This window comes from Pleurodeles waltl, chromosome 7, assembly GCF_031143425.1.
Source record: "Pleurodeles waltl isolate 20211129_DDA chromosome 7, aPleWal1.hap1.20221129, whole genome shotgun sequence".
Classification (NCBI taxonomy): Eukaryota; Metazoa; Chordata; class Amphibia; order Caudata; family Salamandridae; genus Pleurodeles; species Pleurodeles waltl.
The window spans coordinates 595,035,561-595,061,354 of NC_090446.1; the positions used below are offsets into that span (position 1 = coordinate 595,035,561).

Here is a 25,794-nt window from a genome sequence, read left to right on the forward strand (position 1 = left end):
TGCCATGCCAGCCTCTCACTGCCTATGCAGTATAGGTAAGACACCCCTCTAGCAGGCCTTACAGCCCTAAGGCAGGGTGCACTATACCATAGGTGAGGGTACCAGTGCATGAGCATGGTACCCCTACAGTGTCTAAACAAAACCTTAGACATTGTAAGTGCAGGGTAGCCATAAGAGTATATGGTCTGGGAGTTTGTCAAACACGAACTCCACAGCACCATAATGGCTACACTGAAAACTGGGAAGTTTGGTATCAAACTTCTCAGCACAATAAATGCACACTGATGCCAGTGTACATTTTATTGAAAAATACACCACAGAGGGCACCTTAGAGGTGCCCCCTGAAACTTAACCGACTATCTGTGTAGGCTGACTAGTTTTAGCAGCCTGCCACAAACCGAGACATGTTGCTGGCCCCATGGGGAGAGTGCCTTTGTCACTCTGAGGCCAGTAACAAAGCCTGCACTGGGTGGAGATGCTAACACCTCCCCCAGGCAGGAATTGTCACACCTGGCGGTGAGCCTCAAAGGCTCACCTCCTTTGTGCCAACCCAGCAGGACACTCCAGCTAGTGGAGTTGCCCGCCCCCTCCGGCCAGGCCCCACTTTTGGCGGCAAGGCCGGAGAAAATAATGAGAAAAACAAGGAGGAGTCACTGGCCAGTCAGGACAGCCCCTAAGGTGTCCTGAGCTGAAGTGACTCTAACTTTTAGAAATCCTCCATCTTGCAGATGGAGGATTCCCCCAATAGGGTTAGGATTGTGACCCCCTCCCCTTGGGAGGAGGCACAAAGAGGGTGTACCCACCCTCAGGGCTAGTAGCCATTGGCTACTCACCCCCCAGACCTAAACACGCCCTTAAATTTAGTATTTAAGGGCTACCCTGAACCATAGAAAATTAGATTCCTGCAACTACAAGAAGGACTGCCCAGCTGAAAACCCCTGCAGCGGAAGACCAGAAGACGACAACTGCCTTGGCTCCAGAAACTCACCGGCCTGTCTCCTGCCTTCCAAAGATCCTGCTCCAGCGACGCCTTCCAAAGGGACCAGCGACCTCGACATCCTCTGAGGACTGCCCCTGCTTCGAAAAGACAAGAAACTCCCGAGGACAGCGGACCTGCTCCAAGAAAAGCTGCAACTTTGTTTCCAGCAACTTTAAAGAACCCTGCAAGCTCCCCGCAAGAAGCGTGAGACTTGCAACACTGCACCCGGCGACCCCGACTCGGCTGGTGGCGATCCAACACCTCAGGAGGGACCCCAGGACTACTCTGACACTGTGAGTACCAAAACCTGTCCCCCCTGAGCCCCCACAGCGCCGCCTGCAGAGGGAATCCCGAGGTTTCCCCTGACCGCGACTCTTTGAACCTAAAGTCCCGACGCCTGGGAGAGACCCTGCACCCGCAGCCCCCAGGACCCGAAGGACCGGACTTTCACTGGAGAAGTGACCCCCAGGAGTCCCTCTCCCTTGCCCAAGTGGAGGTTTCCCCGAGGAATCCCCCCCTTGCCTGCCTGCAGCGCTGAAGAGATCCCGAGATCTCTCATAGACTAACATTGCGAACCCGACGCTTGTTTCTACACTGCACCCGGCCGCCCCCGCGCCGCTGAGGGTGAAATTTCTGTGTGGGCTTGTGTCCCCCCCCGGTGCCCTACAAAACCCCCCTGGTCTGCCCTCCGAAGACGCGGGTACTTACCTGCAAGCAGACCGGAACCGGGGCACCCCCTTCTCTCCATTCTAGCCTATGTGTTTTGGGCACCACTTTGAACTCTGCACCTGACCGGCCCTGAGCTGCTGGTGTGGTGACTTTGGGGTTGCTCTGAACCCCCAACGGTGGGCTACCTTGGACCAAGAACTGAGCCCTGTAAGTGTCTTACTTACCTGGTTAACCTAACAAATACTTACCTCCCCTAGGAACTGTGAAAATTGCACTAAGTGTCCACTTTTAAAACAGCTATTTGTGAATAACTTGAAAAGTATACATGCAATTTTGATGATTTGAAGTTCCTAAAGTACTTACCTGCAATACCTTTCGAATGAGATATTACATGTAGAATTTGAACCTGTGGTTCTTAAAATAAACTAAGAAAATATATTTTTCTATATAAAAACCTATTGGCTGGATTTGTCTCTGAGTGTGTGTACCTCATTTATTGTCTATGTGTAGGTACAACAAATGCTTAACACTACTCCTTGGATAAGCCTACTGCTCGACCACACTACCACAAAATAGAGCATTAGTATTATCTCTTTTTGCCACTATCTTACCTCTAAGGGGAACCCTTGGACTCTGTGCATGCTATTCCTTACTTTGAAATAGCACATACAGAGCCAACTTCCTACATTGGTGGATCAGCGGTGGGGTACAAGACTTTGCATTTGCTGGACTACTCAGCCAATACCTGATCACACGACAAATTCCAAAATTGTCATTAGAAATTCATTTTTGCAATTTGAAATTTTTCTAAATTCTTAAAAGTCCTGCTAGGGCCTTGTGTGTTAAGTCCCTGTTTAGCATTGTCTTTTAGAGTTTAAAAGTTTGTTAAAAGTTTGAAATTAGATTCTAGAAACAGTTTTAGATTTTTTAAAAAGTATTCCAACTCTTAGCAGAATAATGTCTGATACAGAGATGCAGGTGGTGGAACTCGACACCACACCTTACCTCCATCTTAAGATGAGGGAGCTAAGGTCTCTCTGTAATATCAAAAAAATAACCATTGGCTCCAGACCTACCAAAATTCAGCTCCAGGAGCTGTTGGCAGAGTTTGAAAAAGCCAACCCCTCTGATGATGACATCACAGAGGAAGAAATTAGTGACTTGGAGGCCAATGTCCCTCCTCCAGTCCTAAATAGGGAGAACAGGACCCCTCAAGTCCTGTCTCCAACTGTGTTAGTCAGAAATAGTGAGTCCCTCACAGGAGGGTCCCACATTTCTGAAATCACTGAGGATGCTCTCAGTGAAGATGACCTCCTGTTAGCCAGGATGGCCAAAAGATTGGCTTTAGAGAGACAGCTCCTAGCCATAGAAAGGGAAAGACAAGAGATGGGCCTAGGACCCATCAATGGTGGCAGCAATATAAATAGGGTCAGAGATTCTCCTGACATGTTAAAAATCCCCAAAGGGATTGTGACAAAATTTGAAGATGGTGATGACATCACCAAGTGGTTCACAGCTTTTGAGAGGGCTTGTGTAACCAGAAAAGTGAACAGATCTCACTGGGGTGCTCTCCTTTGGGAAATGTTCACTGGAAAGTGTAGGGATAGACTCCTCACACTCTCTGGAAAAGATGCAGAATCTTATGACCTCATGAAGGGTACCCTGATTGAGGGCTTTGGATTCTCCACTGAGGAGTACAGGATTAGGTTCAGGGGGGCTCAAAAATCCTCGAGCCAGACCTGGGTTGACTTTGTTGACTACTCAGTGAAAACACTAGATGGTTGGATTCAAGGCAGTGGGGTAAGTAATTATGATGGGCTGTACAATTTATTTGTGAAAGAACACCTGTTAAGTAATTGTTTCAATGATAAACTGCATCAGCATCTGGTAGACCTAGGACCAATTTCTCCCCAAGAATTGGGAAAGAAGGCGGACCATTGGGTCAAGACAAGGGTGTCCAAGACTTCAACAGGAGGTGACCAAAAGAAAGGGGTCACAAAGACTCCCCAGGGGAAGGGTGATGAGACAACCAAAACTAAAAATAGTAAAGAGTCTTCTACAGGCCCCCAAAAACCTGCACAGGAGGGTGGGCCCAGAGCCTCTTCACAAAACAATGGGTACAAGGGTAAAAACTTTGATCCCAAAAAGGCCTGGTGTCATAGCTGTAAACAGCATGGACACCAAACTGGAGACAAGGCCTGTCCCAAGAAAGGTTCCACTCCAAACTCCCATCCAGGTAACACTGGTATGGCTAGTCTCCAAGTGGGATCAACAGTGTGCCCAGAGCAAATCAGGGTCCACACTGAAGCTACTCTAGTTTCTGAGGGTGGGGTGGATTTAGCCACATTAGCTGTCTGGCCGCCTAACATGCAAAAATACAGACAGCAACTCTTAATTAATGGGACTAGAATAGAGGGCCTGAGGGATACAGGTGCCAGTGTCACCATGGTGACAGAGAAACTGGTTTCCCCTGGCCAATACCTGACTGGAAAAACTTACACAGTCACCAACGCAGACAATCAGAGAAAAGTACATCCCATGGCAATGGTTACTTTAGAATGGGGAGGGGTCAAGGGCCTGAAACAGGTGGTGGTCTCCTCAAATATCCCAGTGGACTGTCTGCTTGGAAATGACCTGGAGTCCTCAGCATGGGCTGAGGTAGAACTAAAAACCCATGCAGCAATGCTGGGTATCCCTGAACTGGTGTGTGTGAAAACAAGAGCACAATGCAAGGCACAGGGTGAACAAGTAGAGCTGGAGTCTGGAAGAATGGCCCAGCCTACCAAGAGAACAGGAAAGTCAGTTGGGAAACCAACTACAACACAGCCAAAGAAAGGGAACCTCTCTTCTCAGGAAGAAGTTCTGCCCTCTGAGGGAACTGAGCCTTTGGAGCTTGAACCTTACCAGGTTGAGCTCTTGGGCCCAGGGGGACCCTCAAGGGAGGAGCTGTGTAAGGGACAAGAAACCTGTCCCTCTCTTGAAGGCCTTAGGCAGCAAGCTGCTGAAGAGTCCAAAGGCAAGAAAAATGGAACACATAGGGTCTATTGGGAAGATGGACTCCTGTACACTGAGGCCAGAGACCCCAAACCTGGTGCCACTAGGAGAGTGGTAGTGCCTCAGCTGTTCAGGAAGTTCATCCTAACATTGGCCCATGACATTTCCCTTGCTGGACATTTGGGACAAACCAAGACGTGGGAGAGGTTATTCAACCACTTCTACTGGCCCAATATGTCCAACATGGTTAAGGAGTTTTGCCTCTCCTGCCCCACCTGTCAAGCCAGTGGTAAGACAGGTGGACATCCAAAGGCCCCCCTCATTCCACTTCCAGTGGTGGGGGTTCCCTTTGAAAGAGTGGGTGTGGACATAGTTGGTCCACTAGAACCTCCCACAGCCTCAGGAAATATGTATATCCTGGTAGTAGTGGATCATGCTACCAGATATCCTGAAGCTATTCCCCTTAGGTCGACTACTGCCCCTGCAGTAGCTAAGGCCTTCATTGGTATCTTTACCAGAGTGGGTTTCCCTAAGGAGGTGGTGTCTGACAGAGGTACCAACTTCATGTCAGCATACCTAAAGCACATGTGGAATGAGTGTGGAGTGACTTATAAATTCACTACACCATACCATCCACAAACTAATGGCTTGGTTGAGAGATTCAACAAGACATTAAAAGGCATGATCATGGGGCTCCCAGAAAAACTCAAAAGGAGATGGGATGTCCTCTTGCCATGTCTGCTTTTCGCTTACAGAGAGGTGCCACAGAAGGGAGTAGGATTCTCACCCTTTGAACTTCTGTTTGGTCATCCTGTAAGGGGACCACTTGCCCTTGTTAAAGAAGGCTGGGAGAGACCTCTCCATGAGCCTAAACAGGACATAGTGGACTATGTACTTGGCCTTCGCTCTAGAATGGCAGAGTACATGGAAAAGGCAACCAAAAACCTTGAGGCCAGCCAACAGCTCCAGAAGTTTTGGTATGACCAAAAGGCTGCACTGGTTGAGTTCCAACCAGGGCAGAAAGTCTGGGTTCTGGAGCCTGTGGCTCCCAGGGCACTCCAGGACAAATGGAGTGGCCCTTACCCAGTGCTAGAGAGGAAGAGTCAGGTCACCTACCTGGTGGACCTGGGCACAAGCAGGAGCCCCAAGAGGGTGATCCATGTAAACCGCCTTAAACTCTTCCATGACAGGGCTGATGTGAATCTGTTGATGGTAACAGATGAGGATCAGGAGGCAGAGAGTGAACCTCTCCCTGATCTTCTGTCATCAGACCCAAAAGATGGCACAGTAGATGGAGTGATCTACTCAGACACCCTCTCTGGCCAACAGCAAGCTGATTGTAGGAGAGTCCTACAACAGTTTCCTGAACTCTTCTCCTTAACCCCTGGTCAGACACACCTGTGTACCCATGATGTGGACACAGGAGACAGCATGCCTGTCAAAAACAAAATCTTTAGACAGTCTGACCATGTTAAGGAAAGCATCAAGGTGGAAGTCCACAAGATGCTGGAATTGGGAGTAATTGAGCGCTCTGACAGCCCCTGGGCTAGCCCAGTGGTCTTAGTCCCCAAACCTCACACCAAAGATGGAAAGAAAGAGATGAGGTTTTGTGTGGACTACAGAGGGCTCAATTCTGTCACCAAGACAGATGCTCATCCAATTCCAAGAGCTGATGAGCTCATAGATAAATTAGGTGCTGCCAAATTCTTAAGTACCTTTGACTTGACAGCAGGGTACTGGCAAATAAAAATGGCACCTGGAGCAAAAGAGAAAACAGCATTCTCCACACCTGATGGGCATTATCAGTTTACTGTTATGCCCTTTGGTTTAAAGAATGCCCCTGCCACCTTCCAAAGGTTGGTGAATCAAGTCCTTGCTGGCTTGGAGTCCTTTAGCACAGCTTATCTTGATGATATTGCTGTCTTTAGCTCCACCTGGCAGGATCACCTGGTCCACCTGAAGAAGGTTTTGAAGGCTCTGCAATCCGCAGGCCTCTCTATCAAGGCATCCAAATGCCAGATAGGGCAGGGAACTGTGGTTTACTTGGGCCACCTTGTAGGTGGAGGCCAAGTTCAGCCACTCCAACCCAAGATCCAGACTATTCTGGACTGGGTAGCTCCAAAAACCCAGACTCAAGTCAGGGCATTCCTTGGCTTGACTGGGTATTACAGGAGGTTTGTGAAGGGATATGGATCCATTGTGACAGCCCTCACTGAACTCACCTCCAAGAAAATGCCCAAGAAAGTGAACTGGACTGTGGAATGCCAACAGGCTTTTGACACCCTGAAACAAGCAATGTGCTCAGCACCAGTTCTCAAAGCTCCAGATTATTCTAAGCAGTTCATTGTGCAGACTGATGCCTCTGAACATGGGATAGGGGCAGTTTTGTCCCAAACAAATGATGATGGCCTTGACCAGCCTGTTGCTTTCATTAGCAGGAGGTTACTCCCCAGGGAGCAGCGTTGGAGTGCCATTGAGAGGGAGGCCTTTGCTGTGGTTTGGTCCCTGAAGAAGCTGAGACCATACCTCTTTGGGACTCACTTCCTAGTTCAAACTTACCACAGACCTCTCAAATGGCTGATGCAAATGAAAGGTGAAAATCCTAAACTGTTGAGGTGGTCCATCTCTCTACAGGGAATGGACTTTATAGTGGAACACAGACCTGGGACTGCCCATGCCAATGCAGATGGCCTTTCCAGGTTCTTCCACTTAGAAAATGAAGACTCTCTTGGGAAAGGTTAGTCTCATCCTCTTTCGTTTGGGGGGGGTTGTGTAAGGAAATGCCTCCTTGGCATGGTTGCCCCCTGACTTTTTGCCTTTGCTGATGCTATGTTTACAATTGAAAGTGTGCTGAGGCCTGCTAACCAGGTCCCAGCACCAGTGTTCTTTCCCTAACCTGTACTTTTGTATCCACAATTGACAGACCCTGGCATCCAGATAAGTCCCTTGTAACTGGTACTTCTAGTACCAAGGGCCCTGATGCCAAGGAAGGTCTCTAAGGGCTGCAGCATGTCTTATGCCACCCTGGAGACCTCTCACTCAGCACAGACACTCTGCTTGCCAGCTTGTGTGTGCTAGTGAGGACAAAACGAGTAAGTCGACATGGCACTCCCCTCAGGGTGCCATGCCAGCCTCTCACTGCCTATGCAGTATAGGTAAGACACCCCTCTAGCAGGCCTTACAGCCCTAAGGCAGGGTGCACTATACCATAGGTGAGGGTACCAGTGCATGAGCATGGTACCCCTACAGTGTCTAAACAAAACCTTAGACATTGTAAGTGCAGGGTAGCCATAAGAGTATATGGTCTGGGAGTCTGTCAAACACGAACTCCACAGCACCATAATGGCTACACTGAAAACTGGGAAGTTTGGTATCAAACTTCTCAGCACAATAAATGCACACTGATGCCAGTGTACATTTTATTGTAAAATACACCCCAGAGGGCACCTTAGAGGTGCCCCCTGAAACTTAACCGACTATCTGTGTAGGCTGACTAGTTTTAGCAGCCTGCCACAAACCGAGACATGTTGCTGGCCCCATGGGGAGAGTGCCTTTGTCACTCTGAGGCCAGTAACAAAGCCTGCACTGGGTGGAGATGCTAACACCTCCCCCAGGCAGGAATTGTCACACCTGGCGGTGAGCCTCAAAGGCTCACCTCCTTTGTGCCAACCCAGCAGGACACTCCAGCTAGTGGAGTTGCCCGCCCCCTCCGGCCAGGCCCCACTTTTGGCGGCAAGGCCGGAGAAAATAATGAGAAAAACAAGGAGGAGTCACTGGCCAGTCAGGACAGCCCCTAAGGTGTCCTGAGCTGAAGTGACTCTAACTTTTAGAAATCCTCCATCTTGCAGATGGAGGATTCCCCCAATAGGGTTAGGATTGTGACCCCCTCCCCTTGGGAGGAGGCACAAAGAGGGTGTACCCACCCTCAGGGCTAGTAGCCATTGGCTACTCACCCCCCAGACCTAAACACGCCCTTAAATTTAGTATTTAAGGGCTACCCTGAACCATAGAAAATTAGATTCCTGCAACTACAAGAAGGACTGCCCAGCTGAAAACCCCTGCAGCGGAAGACCAGAAGACGACAACTGCCTTGGCTCCAGAAACTCACCGGCCTGTCTCCTGCCTTCCAAAGATCCTGCTCCAGCGACGCCTTCCAAAGGGACCAGCGACCTCGACATCCTCTGAGGACTGCCCCTGCTTCGAAAAGACAAGAAACTCCCGAGGACAGCGGACCTGCTCCAAGAAAAGCTGCAACTTTGTTTCCAGCAACTTTAAAGAACCCTGCAAGCTCCCCGCAAGAAGCGTGAGACTTGCAACACTGCACCCGGCGACCCCGACTCGGCTGGTGGCGATCCAACACCTCAGGAGGGACCCCAGGACTACTCTGATACTGTGAGTACCAAAACCTGTCCCCCCTGAGCCCCCACAGCGCCGCCTGCAGAGGGAATCCCGAGGTTTCCCCTGACCGCGACTCTTTGAACCTAAAGTCCCGACGCCTGGGAGAGACCCTGCACCCGCAGCCCCCAGGACCCGAAGGACCGGACTTTCACTGGAGAAGTGACCCCCAGGAGTCCCTCTCCCTTGCCCAAGTGGAGGTTTCCCCGAGGAATCCCCCCCTTGCCTGCCTGCAGCGCTGAAGAGATCCCGAGATCTCTCATAGACTAACATTGCGAACCCGACGCTTGTTTCTACACTGCACCCGGCCGCCCCCGCGCCGCTGAGGGTGAAATTTCTGTGTGGGCTTGTGTCCCCCCCCCGGTGCCCTACAAAACCCCCCTGGTCTGCCCTCCTAAGACGCGGGTACTTACCTGCAAGCAGACCGGAACCGGGGCACCCCCTTCTCTCCATTCTAGCCTATGTGTTTTGGGCACCACTTTGAACTCTGCACCTGACCGGCCCTGAGCTGCTGGTGTGGTGACTTTGGGGTTGCTCTGAACCCCCAACGGTGGGCTACCTTGGACCAAGAACTGAGCCCTGTAAGTGTCTTACTTACCTGGTTAACCTAACAAATACTTACCTCCCCTAGGAACTGTGAAAATTGCACTAAGTGTCCACTTTTAAAACAGCTATTTGTGAATAACTTGAAAAGTATACATGCAATTTTGATGATTTGAAGTTCCTAAAGTACTTACCTGCAATACCTTTCGAATGAGATATTACATGTAGAATTTGAACCTGTGGTTCTTAAAATAAACTAAGAAAAGATATTTTTCTATATAAAAACCTATTGGCTGGATTTGTCTCTGAGTGTGTGTACCTCATTTATTGTCTATGTGTAGGTACAACAAATGCTTAACACTACTCCTTGGATAAGCCTACTGCTCGACCACACTGCCACAAAATAGAGCATTAGTATTATCTCTTTTTGCCACTATCTTACCTCTAAGGGGAACCCTTGGACTCTGTGCATGCTATTCCTTACTTTGAAATAGCACATACAGAGCCAACTTCCTACAAGAGGGTAGTGCAAAGCATTTGTTGTACACACTGGCAGTAGATGAAGCACACACTCAATGACTAGCTCCAGACCAAATATTTTTAAATAGCAAAAATAAATGTTGTTACTTTTTTCCTAGAACCACAAGATTCAGTTTGCAGGTAAGTACATTTGTAAGTAAGTATCAAACATATGTATCAACACCACTTTGTTTCAGTTTGGCAAGTTAAGTGGTTTTCAATAGCAAATATCTGTTTTAAAAGTTGACAGTGCAATTTTCAAAGACAGTTCTGGGGGAAGAAACATTAGTACAGTTTTTGAGGTAAGTATCAGACTAACAGTTCCAGTCTATGGAGGTTAGGATGTCCACAGGTCGGGGTTCAAGTTAACACCAAACACCCACCACCAGCAACATGGGGCCGGCCGGGTGCAGAGGTCAAAGATGATGCAGGATTTAAAATGGAGTCCTACGGAGACTGGGGGCACTCAGAATCAGGCCTGTTTGCAGGTAAGTACCCTTGTGTTCAGAGGGCAGACCTGGGGGGGTTGGGGGAGTTAGGTGAGCACTGGGGGTGAGGGGGGGGCACCGGTCAGAACCAAACACACACCCTTTGCGGCACAGGGGCGGCCGGGTGCAGGGTGCCAACACAGCATCAGACTCCCAATGCTTTTCAATGAGATGACCCTGGGGGTCACAAAGATGCTGCAGGCTAGGTCCAGGGGTCGGTTCCGAAAACCAGAGACTGGACAGGGTGGAGGGCCGCCTGCTGAACATTGCTTGACCAGTGGTTGGATTCCTGAAGACCAGGGGGCTGCGGGTGCATGGGTACCTTTAGGCATCAATAATCTCCGTCCGGTTCTGTCGCGGTCAGGGGTTCCTCTGGATTTAGGCTACAGACTTCGTTGTGTTGGACAGGAGGGGTCACCCAGGGTGGACACTAGGTCAGCTCTGGTTGGTTTGGCCACCTGGACACAGGCCTTGGGCATTGGCTGCAGAGTGGGCAGGACTTGTGGATCAGGGGTGGTTTTGGAGTCCTTTGCTGGAGTTTCTTTCTGGACAGGGCCGCTGTCCACAGGAGATATTGGTCCTCTGGGGTGCAGGCAGTCGTCTTGAGGCTTCTAAGAGGTCACTGGTCCTGCAGGATGTGACGCCTTTTGTAGCAGGGTGGTGTTAAGCATTTGTTGTACACTCCAGTCCAGTGTTTTATGTATCAAAAAATATACTTTGTTACTTTATTTGTAGAACCACAAGGATCTTTGTTGCAGGTAAGTACAGTTTCAAGAATGTATCAGTTTCAGGTATCTAATGCACTTTGTTTGTAATTCACATTTAAAACAGTTTTCGTGTGAGTAATACTTTTCAGTTTCAAAAGTTGACACTTAATTGCAGTTTTCAGTGAAGGTAATGTAGTCCTAGGTGGGAAAAAGTACTTATGGTCCCAGTCTTCGGGGGTTAAGTTGTCCATAGGGCAAAGTTTAGGAAGGCACCAAGGGTGCACCAACAGCAACACTGGGCCTGCCGGGTGCAGAGGTCAAAGTTGGTGTTGGGCATCCAATGGAATCCTGTGGAGATTGGAGGCACTCAAAAGAGAAATGCTTGCAGGTAAGTACCCACGGGGTCAGGTCATAGGCCGGAGGGCCTTTAGATCAGCACCGGGGGACCACAGGTAAGCACCAAACACACCTTCAGCGGCACAGGGGCGGCTGGGTGCAAGGTGCAAACACAGCATCAGGAGCCCAATGCTTTTCAAAGAGGAACTCCTGGTCTGCAGGTTTGGTCCATGGGGTCGGCTGAAGAAGACCAGTGGCTGGACGGGTAGGTTTAGGCTCCTCTGGATGTGATGGACCATTGGCTGGGTTCCCAAAGGCCAGGGGGCTACGGGTGCAGGGGTACCTTTAGGCATCTGGTATCTTCACCAGATCCACTCATGGTCTGGGGGGGGGGGGGAACGGGCTCCTCTGGATTCAGACTGCAGGTGTCGCCGTGGTGACCAGGAGGAGTCAGCCCGGGGTGGACTCACGGTCAGAATCACCTGGGGACTCTCTCTGGTCAAGTGGGCTACCTGGACTCAGGCCGTGGGCGTCAGGTGCAGAGTGGGCAGGACTCGCCTATCCGGAGGGCTCTGGAGTCCTTGTTGGGGGTTTCTTTGTGAACAAGGCTGCTGTCCTCTGGAGATCTTGGTCCTTGGGTAGGCAGGCACTCCTCTTTGGGGTTGTAGAGATCGCTGGCTCAGTGGGACGAGTCGTCATCTTGTAGCAGGAGTCTTGAAGCTGCAGACAGGCCGGTAGGGCTGGGGCCAAGTCAGTTTTCATCTGGAATCTTTACTGCTGGTGCGGCTCTTCAGTCCTTCTTCTTCTTTAGGGTCTCCAGGAATCTGAAGAGCAAGTTTCAAGGGGGGCCCCTAAATAGTAGATTTAGGGGCATTACAGGTGTCAGAGGGCAGTAGCCAATGGCCACTGACCCTGAGGGTGGCTACGCCCTTCGTGTGCTCCCCTTTGGGGAGGGGGACACATACCTAACCCAGTTGACTATCTTCCTCCAAAACAAGATGGAGGATTTTGCAAGGAGGGTTCCCTAGGGGCACCTTAGAGGTGGTCCCTGCTGGGGTGAGCACTCCTCCTGGTGTTTACTAATTTTCCCAACAGACCTGTCACCAAAAGTGTGGCTTGGTTTGAGGGGAGGGTGAGGGGAGCAGGCATCTGATTTAGCTGGAGTGCCCTGAGACAGCAGAACAAAAGGAAGGAGCCTTTCAGGCTCACCACCAAGTGTTGCTGTTCCTGCAGTGGGGGGTGTGAAGCACCTCCACCCAGGGCAGGCTTTGTTCCTGACTCCTGAGAGCACAAAGGCTCTCCCCCCATGGGGTCAGAAACTTATCTGCTGATGCCAGGCTGGCATAGACTGGTCAGCCACACACTAGAGAGATGGGAGAGTTACAGGGGACATCTCTAAGATGCCCTGTGTGTGCATTTTTAAATAAATCTAACACTGTCATCAGTGTGGATTTATTGAGCTGAGAAGTTTGATACCAAGCTTACAATTCTTCAGTGAAGCCATCATGGAGCTGCGGTTTTCGTAATGACAGCCTCCCAGCCCATGTACTCAATATGGCTACACTGCACTTACTATATCTAAGAATGGACTTAGACACTGCAGGGGCATATTGCTCATGCAGCTGTGCCTTCACCTATGGTGTAGTGCACCCTGTCTTAGGGCTATAAGGCCTGCTAGAAGGGTGGCTTACCTATGCCACAGGCAGTGATTTGTGGGCATGGCACCCAGGGAGGGATGCCATGTCGATTTTACCATTTTCTCCTTACCAACACACACAATCTGCAATGGCAGTGTGCATGTGTTTGGTGAGGGGTTCCTTAGGGTGGCTCAATACATGCTGCAGCCCTTAGGGACCCTCTCTGACCACAGGGCCCTTGATACCACTGGTACCTTTTACATTGGACTTAGCTGTGTGCCAGGGGTGTGCCAATTGTGGAAGCAATTGTACAGTTTAGGGAAAGAACACAGATGCAGCGGCCAGGTTAGCAGGATCCAAGCACTTACTCAGTCAAGTTAGCATCAGATATCAGGCAAAAAGTGTGTGTGTGGGGAGGGGGGGAGGAGAGAGGGTAACCATGCCAAAAGGGACACTTTCCTACACCAAGGTCCTGCAGTGGTCCCGGGTCCCCTGGCTCACCCTTTAGAGGACTGAAAGGCCACGGGACACCCACAGCCGCCTCAAGGCCAGCCTGCTCCTAGCGGGAAACAGGCCCGGCAGGCACCCCACGCCAATCACCATCTGCTGAGCCTCACCCCGACCACCAAGTCACACAGCAGTGGGCATAACCGCAGAGGATCGGGCAGATATTGGTGACTGCAGGTCCCTGGGATGGATGATGTTGCAGGATTTTAATTAGGCCGGAGTGGAGCACCCAGGTTATGTGTCTGCCATCTTTGGCAGTCAGGCCAAGCCCTGGACCAAGAGCTGCCTTTTTGGCAAATTTAGTGTAATTCCATCCAGCGGTTCAGACTGCAGTCGTGTTTAAATTCCCTACGGGAATTAACATGGGGAAATCACATTTTTTTTACGCTCTCGTTCTTCTCTGCCCCGCTTGACGGATCACCCCGAAACTTGCCATGCACGACGAGACCCAACTTGATACCTTTTTTGGGATATTTTGTGAAAATTTGTCAAATGATGCCAAAGATATAGCCAAGTCAGAAAATGCTTTTCATTAGAAACTAGGTCCTAACTATAAGGTCATATGTATGTATGTATATATATATATGTTCGATGGCATGTGTAGCTGCAGATACACATGCTGTGCACATCCCGCCATCTGGTGTTGGGCTCGGAGTGTTACAAGTTGTTTTTCTTCGAAGAAGTCTTTTCGAGTCACGAGATCAAGGGACTTCTCCCATTTCGGCTCCATTGCGCATGGGCGTCGACTCCATCTTAGATTGTTTTTTTTCCGCCATCGGGTTCGGACGTGTTCCTTTTCGCTCCGTGTTTCGGGTCGGAAAGTTAGTTAGAATCTCGGAAAAATCGTCGGTATTGTTTGCGTTCGGTATCGGGTTAGTTATAACAGATCGACACCGACTTTTGAAGAGCTCCGGTGGCCCTTCGGGGTTTTTTCTATCCCCCGTCGGGGCCTGGTCGGCCCGGCCACATGTCTCTTCAAGGCTGATGGAACGGACCCCATTCCGCTTCTGCCCAAAATGTCATAACAAGTATCCATATACAGATCAGCATCTGGTCTGTAACTTGTGTCTGTCTCCAGAGCACAAGGAGGATACCTGTGAAGCCTGTCGAGCGTTTCGGTCGAGGAAGACATTAAGAGACCGAAGAGCAAGAAGACTGCAGATGGCGTCGGCGCCGACAGGACAAGGGCGTTTCGAGGAGGAAGAAGAAACCTTTTCCATCCATGAATCGGACTCGGACGAGCTCGATCCCGAAGAAACGCCGAAAACCGTGAGTAAGACGTCGAAACATAAAACTCACGAGAAGACAACAAAAGCCCAGGGGACGCCACCGCCAACAGGCCATGGCTTAACCCAAAAAATAGGTGACCGATCATCGGCACCGAAAAAGGGCATGCATGTGGCGAAGTCATCCGACTCCGGTCGAGATACCGCCACACAGCAATCTCGGGCCCGAGACAGCGGCTCCGAACAGATTCGGCATCGAGACAGTGGCACCGAAATGGTTCGGCACCGAGACACTACGACGCTGAAAATAAAGAAGGTTTCCTCAGAGCCCAAAAAGGCGACCGAAAAGATTTTGATTCCGAAACATCCAGCCTCGGAACCGAAAACAGGTTCCTACACAGAGGAACAGGGATTGTCCTCCCAGATGCAAGGACATAAGTTCGGAGAGGAACTTGAATCTGTTGAGCCAGACTACACTCAAAGAAGGCTCCACATTCAAAAAGACACAGGGAAGATAAGCACTCTTCCCCCAATTAAGATGAAAAGAATACTTGCCTTTCAAGAAAAGGACAAGCAGCCACAGGCAAAGGTGGCAAGACAAACAACTCCACCACCATCAATGCACACATCACCGGTAGCCACTCCACCACTGATGCAATCCCCGACTCATACTGCAATGAGTCAAGATGATCCTGATGCATGGGACCTTTATGATGCTCCTGTATCAGATAACAGTCCAGACTGTTACCCTACGAGGTCGTCGCCACCTGAAGACAGTACATCCTACACGCAGGTGGTCTCAAGGGCAGCTGTGTTTCATAACGTCACCTTGCATTCAGAACCAATTGAGGATGACTTTTTGTTTAATACACTCTCCTCCACTCATAGCCAATACCAAAGCTTACCTATGCTCCCGGGATTGCTAAAACATTCCAAACAAATATTTCAGGATCCTGTAAAAGGCAGAGCCATAACTCCAAGGGTGGAAAAGAAGTACAAGCCACCACCAACAGACCCTGTTTATATTACGCAGCAATTAACACCAGATTCTGTGGTTGTTGGGGCAGCTCGCAAGAGAGCAAACTCTCATACCTCGGGAGATGCACCACCTCCAGACAAGGAGAGTCGCAAATTCGATGCTGCGGGTAAAAGAGTTGCAGCACAAGCAGCAAACCAATGGCGTATTGCCAATTCACAAGCACTTTTGGCAAGATACGATAGAGCTCATTGGGACGAAATGCAGCATTTCATAGAACACTTACCCAAAGAGTTCCAGAAAAGGGCACAACAAGTGGTAGAAGAAGGATAAAGTATCTCCAATAATCAGATACGGTCATCAATGGACGCAGCAGATACGGCTGCAAGGACAGTAAACACTGCAATAACGATAAGGAGACACGCATGGTTGCGTACGTCAGGATTCAAGCCGGAAATACAACAAGCCGTGCTGAATATGCCCTTTAATGAACAGCAGTTGTTTGGGCCGGAAGTAGACACTGCTATTGAAAAACTCAAAAAAGATACTGATACCGCAAAAGCCATGGGGGCACTCTACTCCCCACAAAGCAGAGGCGCATTTCGCAAAACACAATTTAGGGGAGGGTTTCGAGGTCAACCTACAGAGGCCACAACCTCACAAGCAAGGCCCACTTATCAAAGCCAATATCAGCGGGGAAGTTTTCGGGGGCAATATAGAGGGGGACAATTCCAAAAAAATAGAGGGAAGTTCCAAAACCCCTCAAAACAAGCAGTGACTTCCAAGTCACACATCCCCAACACATAACACCTGTGGGGGGGAGACTAAGCCAATTTTACAAACATTGGGAGGAGATAACAACAGACACTTGGGTACTGCCAATTATCCAGCATGGTTATTGCATAGAATTTCTCAAATTCCCTCCAAACGTCCCACCGAAAACACACAATATGTCAAAACAACATATAGATCTTCTAGGACTAGAAGTTCAAGCATTGCTACTAAAAGAAGCAATAGAATTAGTACCAAAACACCAGAAAGGAACAGGAGTTTACTCTCTGTACTTTCTCATACCCAAAAAAGACAAGAGTCTGAGACCTATATTAGATCTCCGAACATTAAATACCTACATCAAATCGGATCACTTTCACATGGTGACATTACAAGACATAATCCCATTACTCAAACAACAAGACTACATGATAACACTAGACCTAAAGGATGCATATTTCCATATACCGATACATCCTTCACACAGAAAGTACTTAAGGTTTGTATTCCAAGGGCTAAATTACCAATTCAAGGTGTTGCCATTCGGAATAACAACTGCGCCAAGAGTTTTTACAAAGTGCCTGGCAGTAGTAGCTGCACATATCAGAAGGCAGCAAATACATGTGTTCCCGTACCTAGACGATTGGTTAATCAAAACCAACACTCTAAAAAGGTGTTTACAACACACAAAGTATGTCATAGAACCCCTCCACAAACTAGGTTTCTCAATCAACTACACAAAGTCACACCTTCTGCCGTGTCAAACACAGCAATACTTAGGGGCGACAATCAACACAGCAAAAGGGATTGCCACTCCAAGTCCACAAAGGGTTCAGGCATTTCACAATGTAATACAGGCCATGTATCCAAAACAAAAAATACAAGCCAAAATGGTGATGAAACTCCTAGGCATGATGTCCTCATGGATAGCCATTGTCCCAAACGCAAGATTGCACATGCGACCCTTACAACAGTGCCTAGCATCACAGTGGTCACAGGCACAGGGTCAACTTCTAGATCTGGTGTTGGTAGACCGCCAAACATACACCTCGCTTCAGTGGTGGAACAGTATAAATTTAAACCAAGGGCGGCCTTTCCAAGACCCAGTGCCACAATATGTAATAACGACAGATGCCTCCATGATAGGGTGGGGAGCACACCTCAATCAATACAGCATCCAAGGACAATGGGACACTCACCAAAAACAGTTTCACATAAATCACTTAGAACTATTGGCAGTATTTCTAGCGCTGAAAGCATTTCAACCCATAATAAGCCACAAACACATTCTTGTCAAAACAGACAACATGACAACGATGTATTACCTAAACAAACAGGGAGGGACACACTCAACACAGTTGTGTCTCCTGGCACAGAGAATATGGCATTGGGCGATTCACAACCACATTCGCCTAATAGCACAATTTATTCCAGGAATTCAGAATCAGTTAGCAGACAATCTCTCTCGGGATCACCAACAGATCCACGAATGGGAGATTCACCCCCAAATACTGAATACTTGCTTCCAGAGTTGGGGAACACCACAAATAGATCTATTTGCAACAAAGGAAAACGCAAAATGCCAAAACTTCGCATCCAGGTACCCACAAGATCAGTCTCAGAGCAATGCGTTATGGATGAGTTGGTCAGGGATATTTGCTTACGCTTTTCCCCCTCTCCCACTCCTTCCATATCTAGTAAACAAGTTGAGTCAAAACAAACTCAAACTCATACTAATAGCACCAACATGGGCAAGACAACCTTGGTACACAACACTACTAGACCTCTCAGTAGTGCCTCATGTCAAACTACCAAACATACCAGATCTGTTAACGCAACACAAACAACAGATCAGACACCCAAATCCAGCATCGCTGAATCTAGCAATCTGGCTCCTGAAGTCCTAGAGTTCGGACACTTAGACCTTACACATGAATGTATGGAGGTCATAAAACAAGCTAGGAAACCTACCACTAGACATTGCTATGCAAATAAGTGGAAAAGATTTGTTTATTACTGCCATAATAATCAAATTCAACCCTTACACGCATCTGCCAAAGACATCGTAGGATACTTACTACATTTGCAAAAATCAAAGCTAGCTTTTTCTTCCATTAAAATACATCTTACAGCAATTTCAGCTTACCTGCAAATTACGCACTCAACTTCTCTATTTAGGATACCAGTCATAAAAGCATTTATGGAAGGTCTAAAGAGAATTATACCACCAAGAACACCACCAGTTCCTTCATGGAACCTCAACATTGTCTTAACACGACTCATGGGTCCACCTTTTGAGCCCATGCACTCTTGTGAAATGCAATACTTAACATGGAAAGTTGCATTTTTAATTGCCATCACTTCTTTAAGAAGAGTAAGTGAGATTCAAGCATTTACCATTCAAGAACCATTTATTCAAATACACAAGCATAAAGTAGTTCTACGAACAAATCCAATTTTTTTACCAAAAGTCATATCACCGTTCCACTTAAATCAAACAGTAGAATTACCAGTGTTCTTCCCACAGCCAGACTCTGTAGCTGAAAGAGCACTACATACATTAGACATCAAAAGAGCGTTAATGTACTACATTGACAGAACAAAACTAATTCGCAAAACAAAACAATTATTTATTGCTTTCCAAAAACCTCATACAGGAAATTAAATTTCTAAACAAGGCATTGCTAGATGGATAGTTAAGTGCATTCAAACCTGTTATCTTAAAGCAAAAAGAGAACTGCCTATTACACCAAAGGCACACTCAACTAGAAAGAAAGGTGCTACCATGGCCTTTCTAGGAAATATTCCAGTGACCGAAATATGTAAGGCAGCTACATGGTCTACGCCTCATACATTTACCAAACACTACTGTGTAGATGTGCTAACGACACAACAAGCCACAGTAGGCCAAGAAGTACTACGAACATTGTCTCAAACAACTTCAACTCCTACAGGCTGAACCACCGCTTTTGGGGAGATAACTGCTTGCTAGTCTATGCACAGCATGTGTATCTGCAGCTACACATGCCATCAAACGGAAAATGTCACTTACCCAGTGTACATCTGTTCGTGGCATTAGTCGCTGCAGATTCACATGTGCCCACCCGCCTCCCCGGGAGCCTGTAGCCGTTTAGAAGTTGATCTTGAACATCTGTATATTTGTAAATATATTACTTTAAACTACATTATGTACATACGTATTCACTCCATTGCATGGGCACTATTACTAGCATATACAACTCCTACCTCACCCTCTGCGGGGAAAACAATCTAAGATGGAGTCGACGCCCATGCGCAATGGAGCCGAAATGGGAGGAGTCCCTCGATCTCGTGACTCGAAAAGACTTCTTCGAAGAAAAACAACTTGTAACACTCCGAGCCCAACACCAGATGGCGGGATGTGCACAGCATGTGAATCTGCAGCGACTAATGGCACGAACAGATGTACACTGGGTAAGTGACATTTTCCATATATATATATATATATATATATATATATATATATATATATATATATATATAATGTTCGATGGCATGTGTAGCTGCAGATACACATGCTGTGCACTGTTCCTGCCATCTAGTGTTGGGCTCGGAGTGTTACAAGTTGTTTTTCTTCGAAGAAGTCTTTTCGAGTCACGGGACCGAGTGACTCCTCCCTTTCGGCTCCATTGCCCATGGGCATCGACTCCATCTTAGATTATTTTCTTTCCGCCATCGGGTTCGGACGTGTTCCTCTTCGCTCCGTAATTCGAATCAGGAAAATTTTGAAAAACATTTTATATATATATAAATATAAATATATATATATATATATATATATATATATATTTTCACTTTGAGAAAAAAACAAAGGTTACAGGGTCGTTATAGTTAGGATCTGAATTTACTCGTACAGAACCAGAGAAATTCAGCAGTTATAGTTAGTTATTTCAAGTAACTATAACGCGCGGCCTAAGGTAACTGTAACTTGTGCCCCCGCCATGCACAGTGTTTTATTCAATAATTTGACTTCTAATGTTTGATATTTTTATTGATGTTATAAAACTTGTCATGAGTGCTGTAATATCTGGGGTAATTAGCAGTGCATGGCGGGAGTGAAAGTTTTAGTTACCTTAGGCCTTGAGTTATAGTTACTTGAAATAGCTCCAACTATAACGAGTAAATTCAGAACCTAACTATAACGTCCCTGTAACCTTTATTTTTTTAAGTGAATTTCTATGTTTTTTTTAACGCTTATTTCCTAACTTTAACATCCCTGTAGCCTTTGTTTTTTTCTATGAATTTCTATGTTTTTTTATTTTTTTACCATAAAGTATTTTATATTACTGTACATTAATCCAACCACAGCCGAAGGCCGTACGAGCCACCCAACCCTGCGCTGCACACAGCCTTTAGCCGTGTACGGGGGGAGTTGGCCGCAGGGCCCATCTCTCTGAGTGTGAGAATAGGTGTGAGAGGGTGTCTCTGCATGTGAGTGGATGTAAGTGTGTCTGTCTAGGTGTGAGAGTGGGTGTGAGAGGGTCTGTGTGGATGTTAGAGTGGGTCTGTCTGGGTGTGAGAGTAGGTGTAAGAGTGTGTCTCTGGGTGTGAGTGTTTCTGGATCGGTCTGTGTTTTTGTGTAAGACTGTGAGTGAATGTGTGAGAGTCTGAGTGAGTGCATGAGTATCTAAGTGGGTCTGTGAGTGAGTGTGTCAGTCTGAGTAGGTGCATGAGTGGGTCTGTGAGTGGGTGCATGAACCTCTGAGTGGGACTATGAGTGGGTGTGTGAGTGAGTGGGTGTTTGTGTGTCTGTCAATAGGTGTGTGATTGTGTAGGTCTGTCAGTTTCTGAGTGGGTCTGTGAATTGGTGCATGAGTGCCCGAGTGAGTCTGAGTGAGTGAGTGGGGGCATGACTGTCTGAGAGCCTCATTGAGTATCTGCATGACTATTTGAGTGGGTGGATGAGTATGCCAATGTGTTTTTTTTATGCGTGTTTTTTCCTGATTTTCTTGAATTTGCCGTGACACTACACAGGGGGCCTGCACTGGACTTCTGGGCGGATTCGCAAATATCCACGTCGTTAAACCCCCCCACCCCCCAAAAAACACCTTCCCATTTTAAAACGGATAACCTGTCACAATATCACTTTCCCACTTCCTTCATGGGGTCAGAGTACCTCCACCCTGACCCCTAATCCCGTGTTGCTGATTTTTTTCCCACCTCATTTCAGCCCCAGAGACTGTTTCCCATTTTACAAAATTGCAGCCCCAACTTTCAGATTAGGTTGCAGTCAGCCAATGGCTAAGTGTTCGCACCTCCAGATATCTATATTTAGTTTTCTTTTAATATTTCAAAAACTACTGAACAGATTTACACCATATAACAAAAAGCACTCTTTCTGACCCAAGAGCTACCTTCCTGCCAACTTTGGTCTAATTCCGTCCAGCAGTTCGGGCTGTAGTGGTGTCTAAAATCTCTATGGGAAACACACATTTTTTTACCCCCTCCCCTTTTTTCTCAGCCCCTGCCCTGCTTGACGGATCACCCTTAAACTTCCCATGCACAACAAGAATCACAGTACACTTTTTTTTGGGAAAATTAGCGAAGATTCATCAAATGGTGCCAAAGATATAGGCATGTCGAAAAACCTTTTCCTATGGAAACATGGTTCTATCTATAAGTACCTACTGGCAAGTGTGTGTGTGTGTGAGTGTGTGTGTGTAAGACTAGGACTGAGTCTTCATCGTAGGAGCTTCATTGATCAATGTATGATCTGCCAAAGCATGTGATTTTTTTTTACTTTCATTTTTTGTAGGAAGAAGAAGTTTGAAGATGAGGAAGCAGAGGTGAAAAGGAAGGCTACTGATGCTGCTTATCAGGGTAACACAATGTGACCTTTATTCTTGTCATTTGTCTGACCTGTTTATTTTGCTTATTCATGTTTTGTACACCTAGGGGGTCATTCCGACCCGCCGTGAACGACGGAAAGCACCGCCAACAGGCTGGCGGTGCTTTCCTGCCCATTCTGACCGCGGCGGTAAAGCCGCGGTCAGAAAAGGGGATCCGGCGGTTTCCCGCCGGATTTCCCCTGGCTGGGCTGAACCTCCATGGCGGCGCTGCAAGCAGCGCCGCCATGGGGATTCCGACCCCCTTCCCGCCAGCCTGTTTCTGGCGGTTTTTACCACCAGGAACAGGATGGCGGGAACGGGTGTCGTGGGGCCCCTGGGGGCCCCAGCATGATTTTCACTGTCTGCATAGCAGACAGTGAAAATCGCGACGGGTGCAACTGCACCCGTCGCACCCCTGCAACACCGCCGGCTCCATTCGGAGCCGGCTTCTGTGTTGCAGGGCCTTTCCCGCTAGGCCGGTGGGCGCTCCCTTGGCGGGCACCCGCCAGCCCAGCGGGAAAGTCTGAATGGCCCCCGCGGTCTTTTGACCGCGGAGCGGCCAAGTGGCGGTGTAAGTTTGGCGGGCGGCAAACGCCGCCCGCCAAACTTGGAATGACCCCCCTAGTGTTTTGCTGCTCAGTGAAATTGTTTAACGTTGGTGCTGTGTTGATCTATAATTTTGAATATACAGTTATTTGGCTTGTCTTTGGCAGACAGTTTTCTGATGTGTTTACTCTTTTTATTGAGTAAGCTATTAGAGAATATGTCATTATTGTTCTCATTGCACAAGCTGTTCACTCTCTGTTATCAAATTATTTGACAAATACCTTTAGACATGACACTTTAGAAGAGTTACTTCACCAGATGTTATTAACCTTAGGAAGCTTAATACGAACGCTTGGGTTGAAATACCTTGACCTATTTTATGTGATAGAAGGAAACACTCTTAACAGTTTGTGACTTGCAGCACAAATAGAAATGTACACACTACTCTAATAAACATAAAAAACACCCACAGATTTTCCAGACACACAAACATGCTCTGCAGAGAGAAACTAACTGCACTCTGGATCATTCGCAAAGCTCAACAGGGCGTATATGAATGTTCATAAATAAATAATGCATATGCAACCTACGAATATTGTGACACACCCCGCACTCTCTATTGCAAATAACACCAGGTAGTTGATGAGTGACTGCCATACAGACAGTCAGGTTCACGAAAGACTGGGAATGTGTGTGCCTCTGAAGGAGAGCCAAGGGGTATATGACTGTATAGGGGATGCAAGCATTTGCAGTGTGTGTCTGAAGTGTGTATATCGCAGCAAGGCTTTGCCTAGTTTATGGTCTTTTTACTGCAATAATTTGAGACCTGACTGTAACTAAAGATGTAGGGTAATGGGAATCGTAGCCGGCCAGACAGCTAAATGGAAACAAACACACCCTTTGCACACACACACCTGCACTGTGCAGAGCCACACATCATCCTTGCACAGACTCCTCCCCCCTGCTGTAAGCACGCACCCACATACCTACTCCTGCACACGCATTGGAACTAGCCTACAGACAGACACACTCCCTACATGCAAACAGATGAGTACACACTCCTCCACTCTGTGGCGAGACACCCTCAGCAGACACACACATATTCAGAATGCTTTCTGCAAGAAATGCTTAATTACAGCAGGCCTACTGTACAGCAGATTCACCACCTCAATGGTTTAGGCTGCTGACAGGGTAACAGAGTGTTATAAGTACCGTTATGATGATTGGGATGAGGATGTACTGGCGTCTTGGAGTGGGAACATGGCTAAAAATCTGCTGATGAGTAAGGGTTCCCGCAAGGGAAAATTGACCACATATTTAATCAAGCTAACACAGGGTCAGAAAGCTCAATTAAAGGTGTTTGGACACCCAGGTTTAGGGACAAGAATGGCAGGTATTCACAATCCTTCCTATTGTCTCCAAAGCTATTGAAAATATTTTTCAAATGCTATTTTGTTCTGCACACCTTCTTTACTACTTCTCCTGCCTGATAGTCACTTTTTGAACAAATTAATGCCTCTCACAACTCTAATGTCGAGATCATAATTATCCAGCTGCTCGAGGCTTCCCAGTAGACATCTGTTACTGCTGCAGAATGATTGCTTCTTCAGCATCAGAGGTCTTGGAGAAGCAAACAACTAAGGAAGTGGCACAGCAGCAACAAAGAACAACGAGAGAGGCCTGATTGACAAGCACTTGAAGCCAAAGGGTTGGAGTTTCACGAAAGGCAGGAGTAAAGAGGACCCGGGTGTGCAATGTAAACTGGATTCATGAGAGGCTCTGGAAATCAAAGAGCTTCACCCAGTGCAGTTCCTGTTCTCCACCTCTACCAGATATGGTGTGTGTGCTACAAAGTGCTGCAATTATTTCTCTTCCCTCATGTTGCAGCTTCACTGTTTCCCTGAACACTAGTGCATGCGTGTGTTGGCTATGTGGATAGTAAAAAGGTTTCTTTATTAACACACCTCAAGCCAGTAGCAGTAAAGGGCCAAACTCTGAGTCCTTGTTGGCTGTCCTTGTCAGCAGGCTGAAAAGTTTTAAGTGAAAGTGGGCTCAGGATTCCGTAACCACACCTTTCCTACAGTGATGAGATTTGTACCTGCCTTTCTGATTGGCTGACAATGGGGAGTGCTGCCTCCTTCCTTAATGAGTAAGGCGGCATTGTGCAAAATGGCGACTCTCCTATGCTTTACTTACGTATAACAGACTAGCCCTTATAGAATTCCCAAATGATTTTTTTTAAAGATGTAGATGCTTTACTGGGGAAATTATTGTGGCAGGGGTGCCCTGAGAATATAACTTTCCACCCTACAGCTCTCCACATATGAAGGAGGGATAGCATTGCCTAATGTTAAATGATACTACGTGGTGGCACATCTAAGTTTAGTCAGTGATTGGGCATAAGCACCAATGGAGACAGAGAGATGATGGGAGATTAGTTGTTATTTGCATGTCCTTTATGGTGGAAATCTGAACGAGAACACCCCTCCTACGACAAAGGTGATTGTGGCATTGTGGCATGAGATACACAGAGAGATGGGATGGAGGGGTCCCTTACCCCGGGGACTCCATTGTGGATGGTCACACGATTGAGAGATGTTTCAAGCCTTAATGGCTTCCGACAATGAGATATGA

At 47.6% G+C, this 25,794-nt stretch overlaps 1 protein-coding gene across 3 annotated transcripts in view; it reads left to right on the forward strand.

Annotated features, from left to right (window-relative positions):
- The window catches only part of BRD8 (bromodomain containing 8), a 378,782-nt gene that overhangs the window by 120,316 nt on the left and 232,672 nt on the right, over positions 1 to 25,794 (forward strand). For all 3 annotated transcript variants that reach the window (XM_069244463.1, XM_069244464.1, XM_069244465.1), the window contains exon 7: positions 22,542 to 22,606. In XM_069244463.1, coding sequence (XP_069100564.1) covers positions 22,542 to 22,606 — 65 coding nt within the window. The remainder of the gene's footprint in view (positions 1 to 22,541; positions 22,607 to 25,794) is intronic.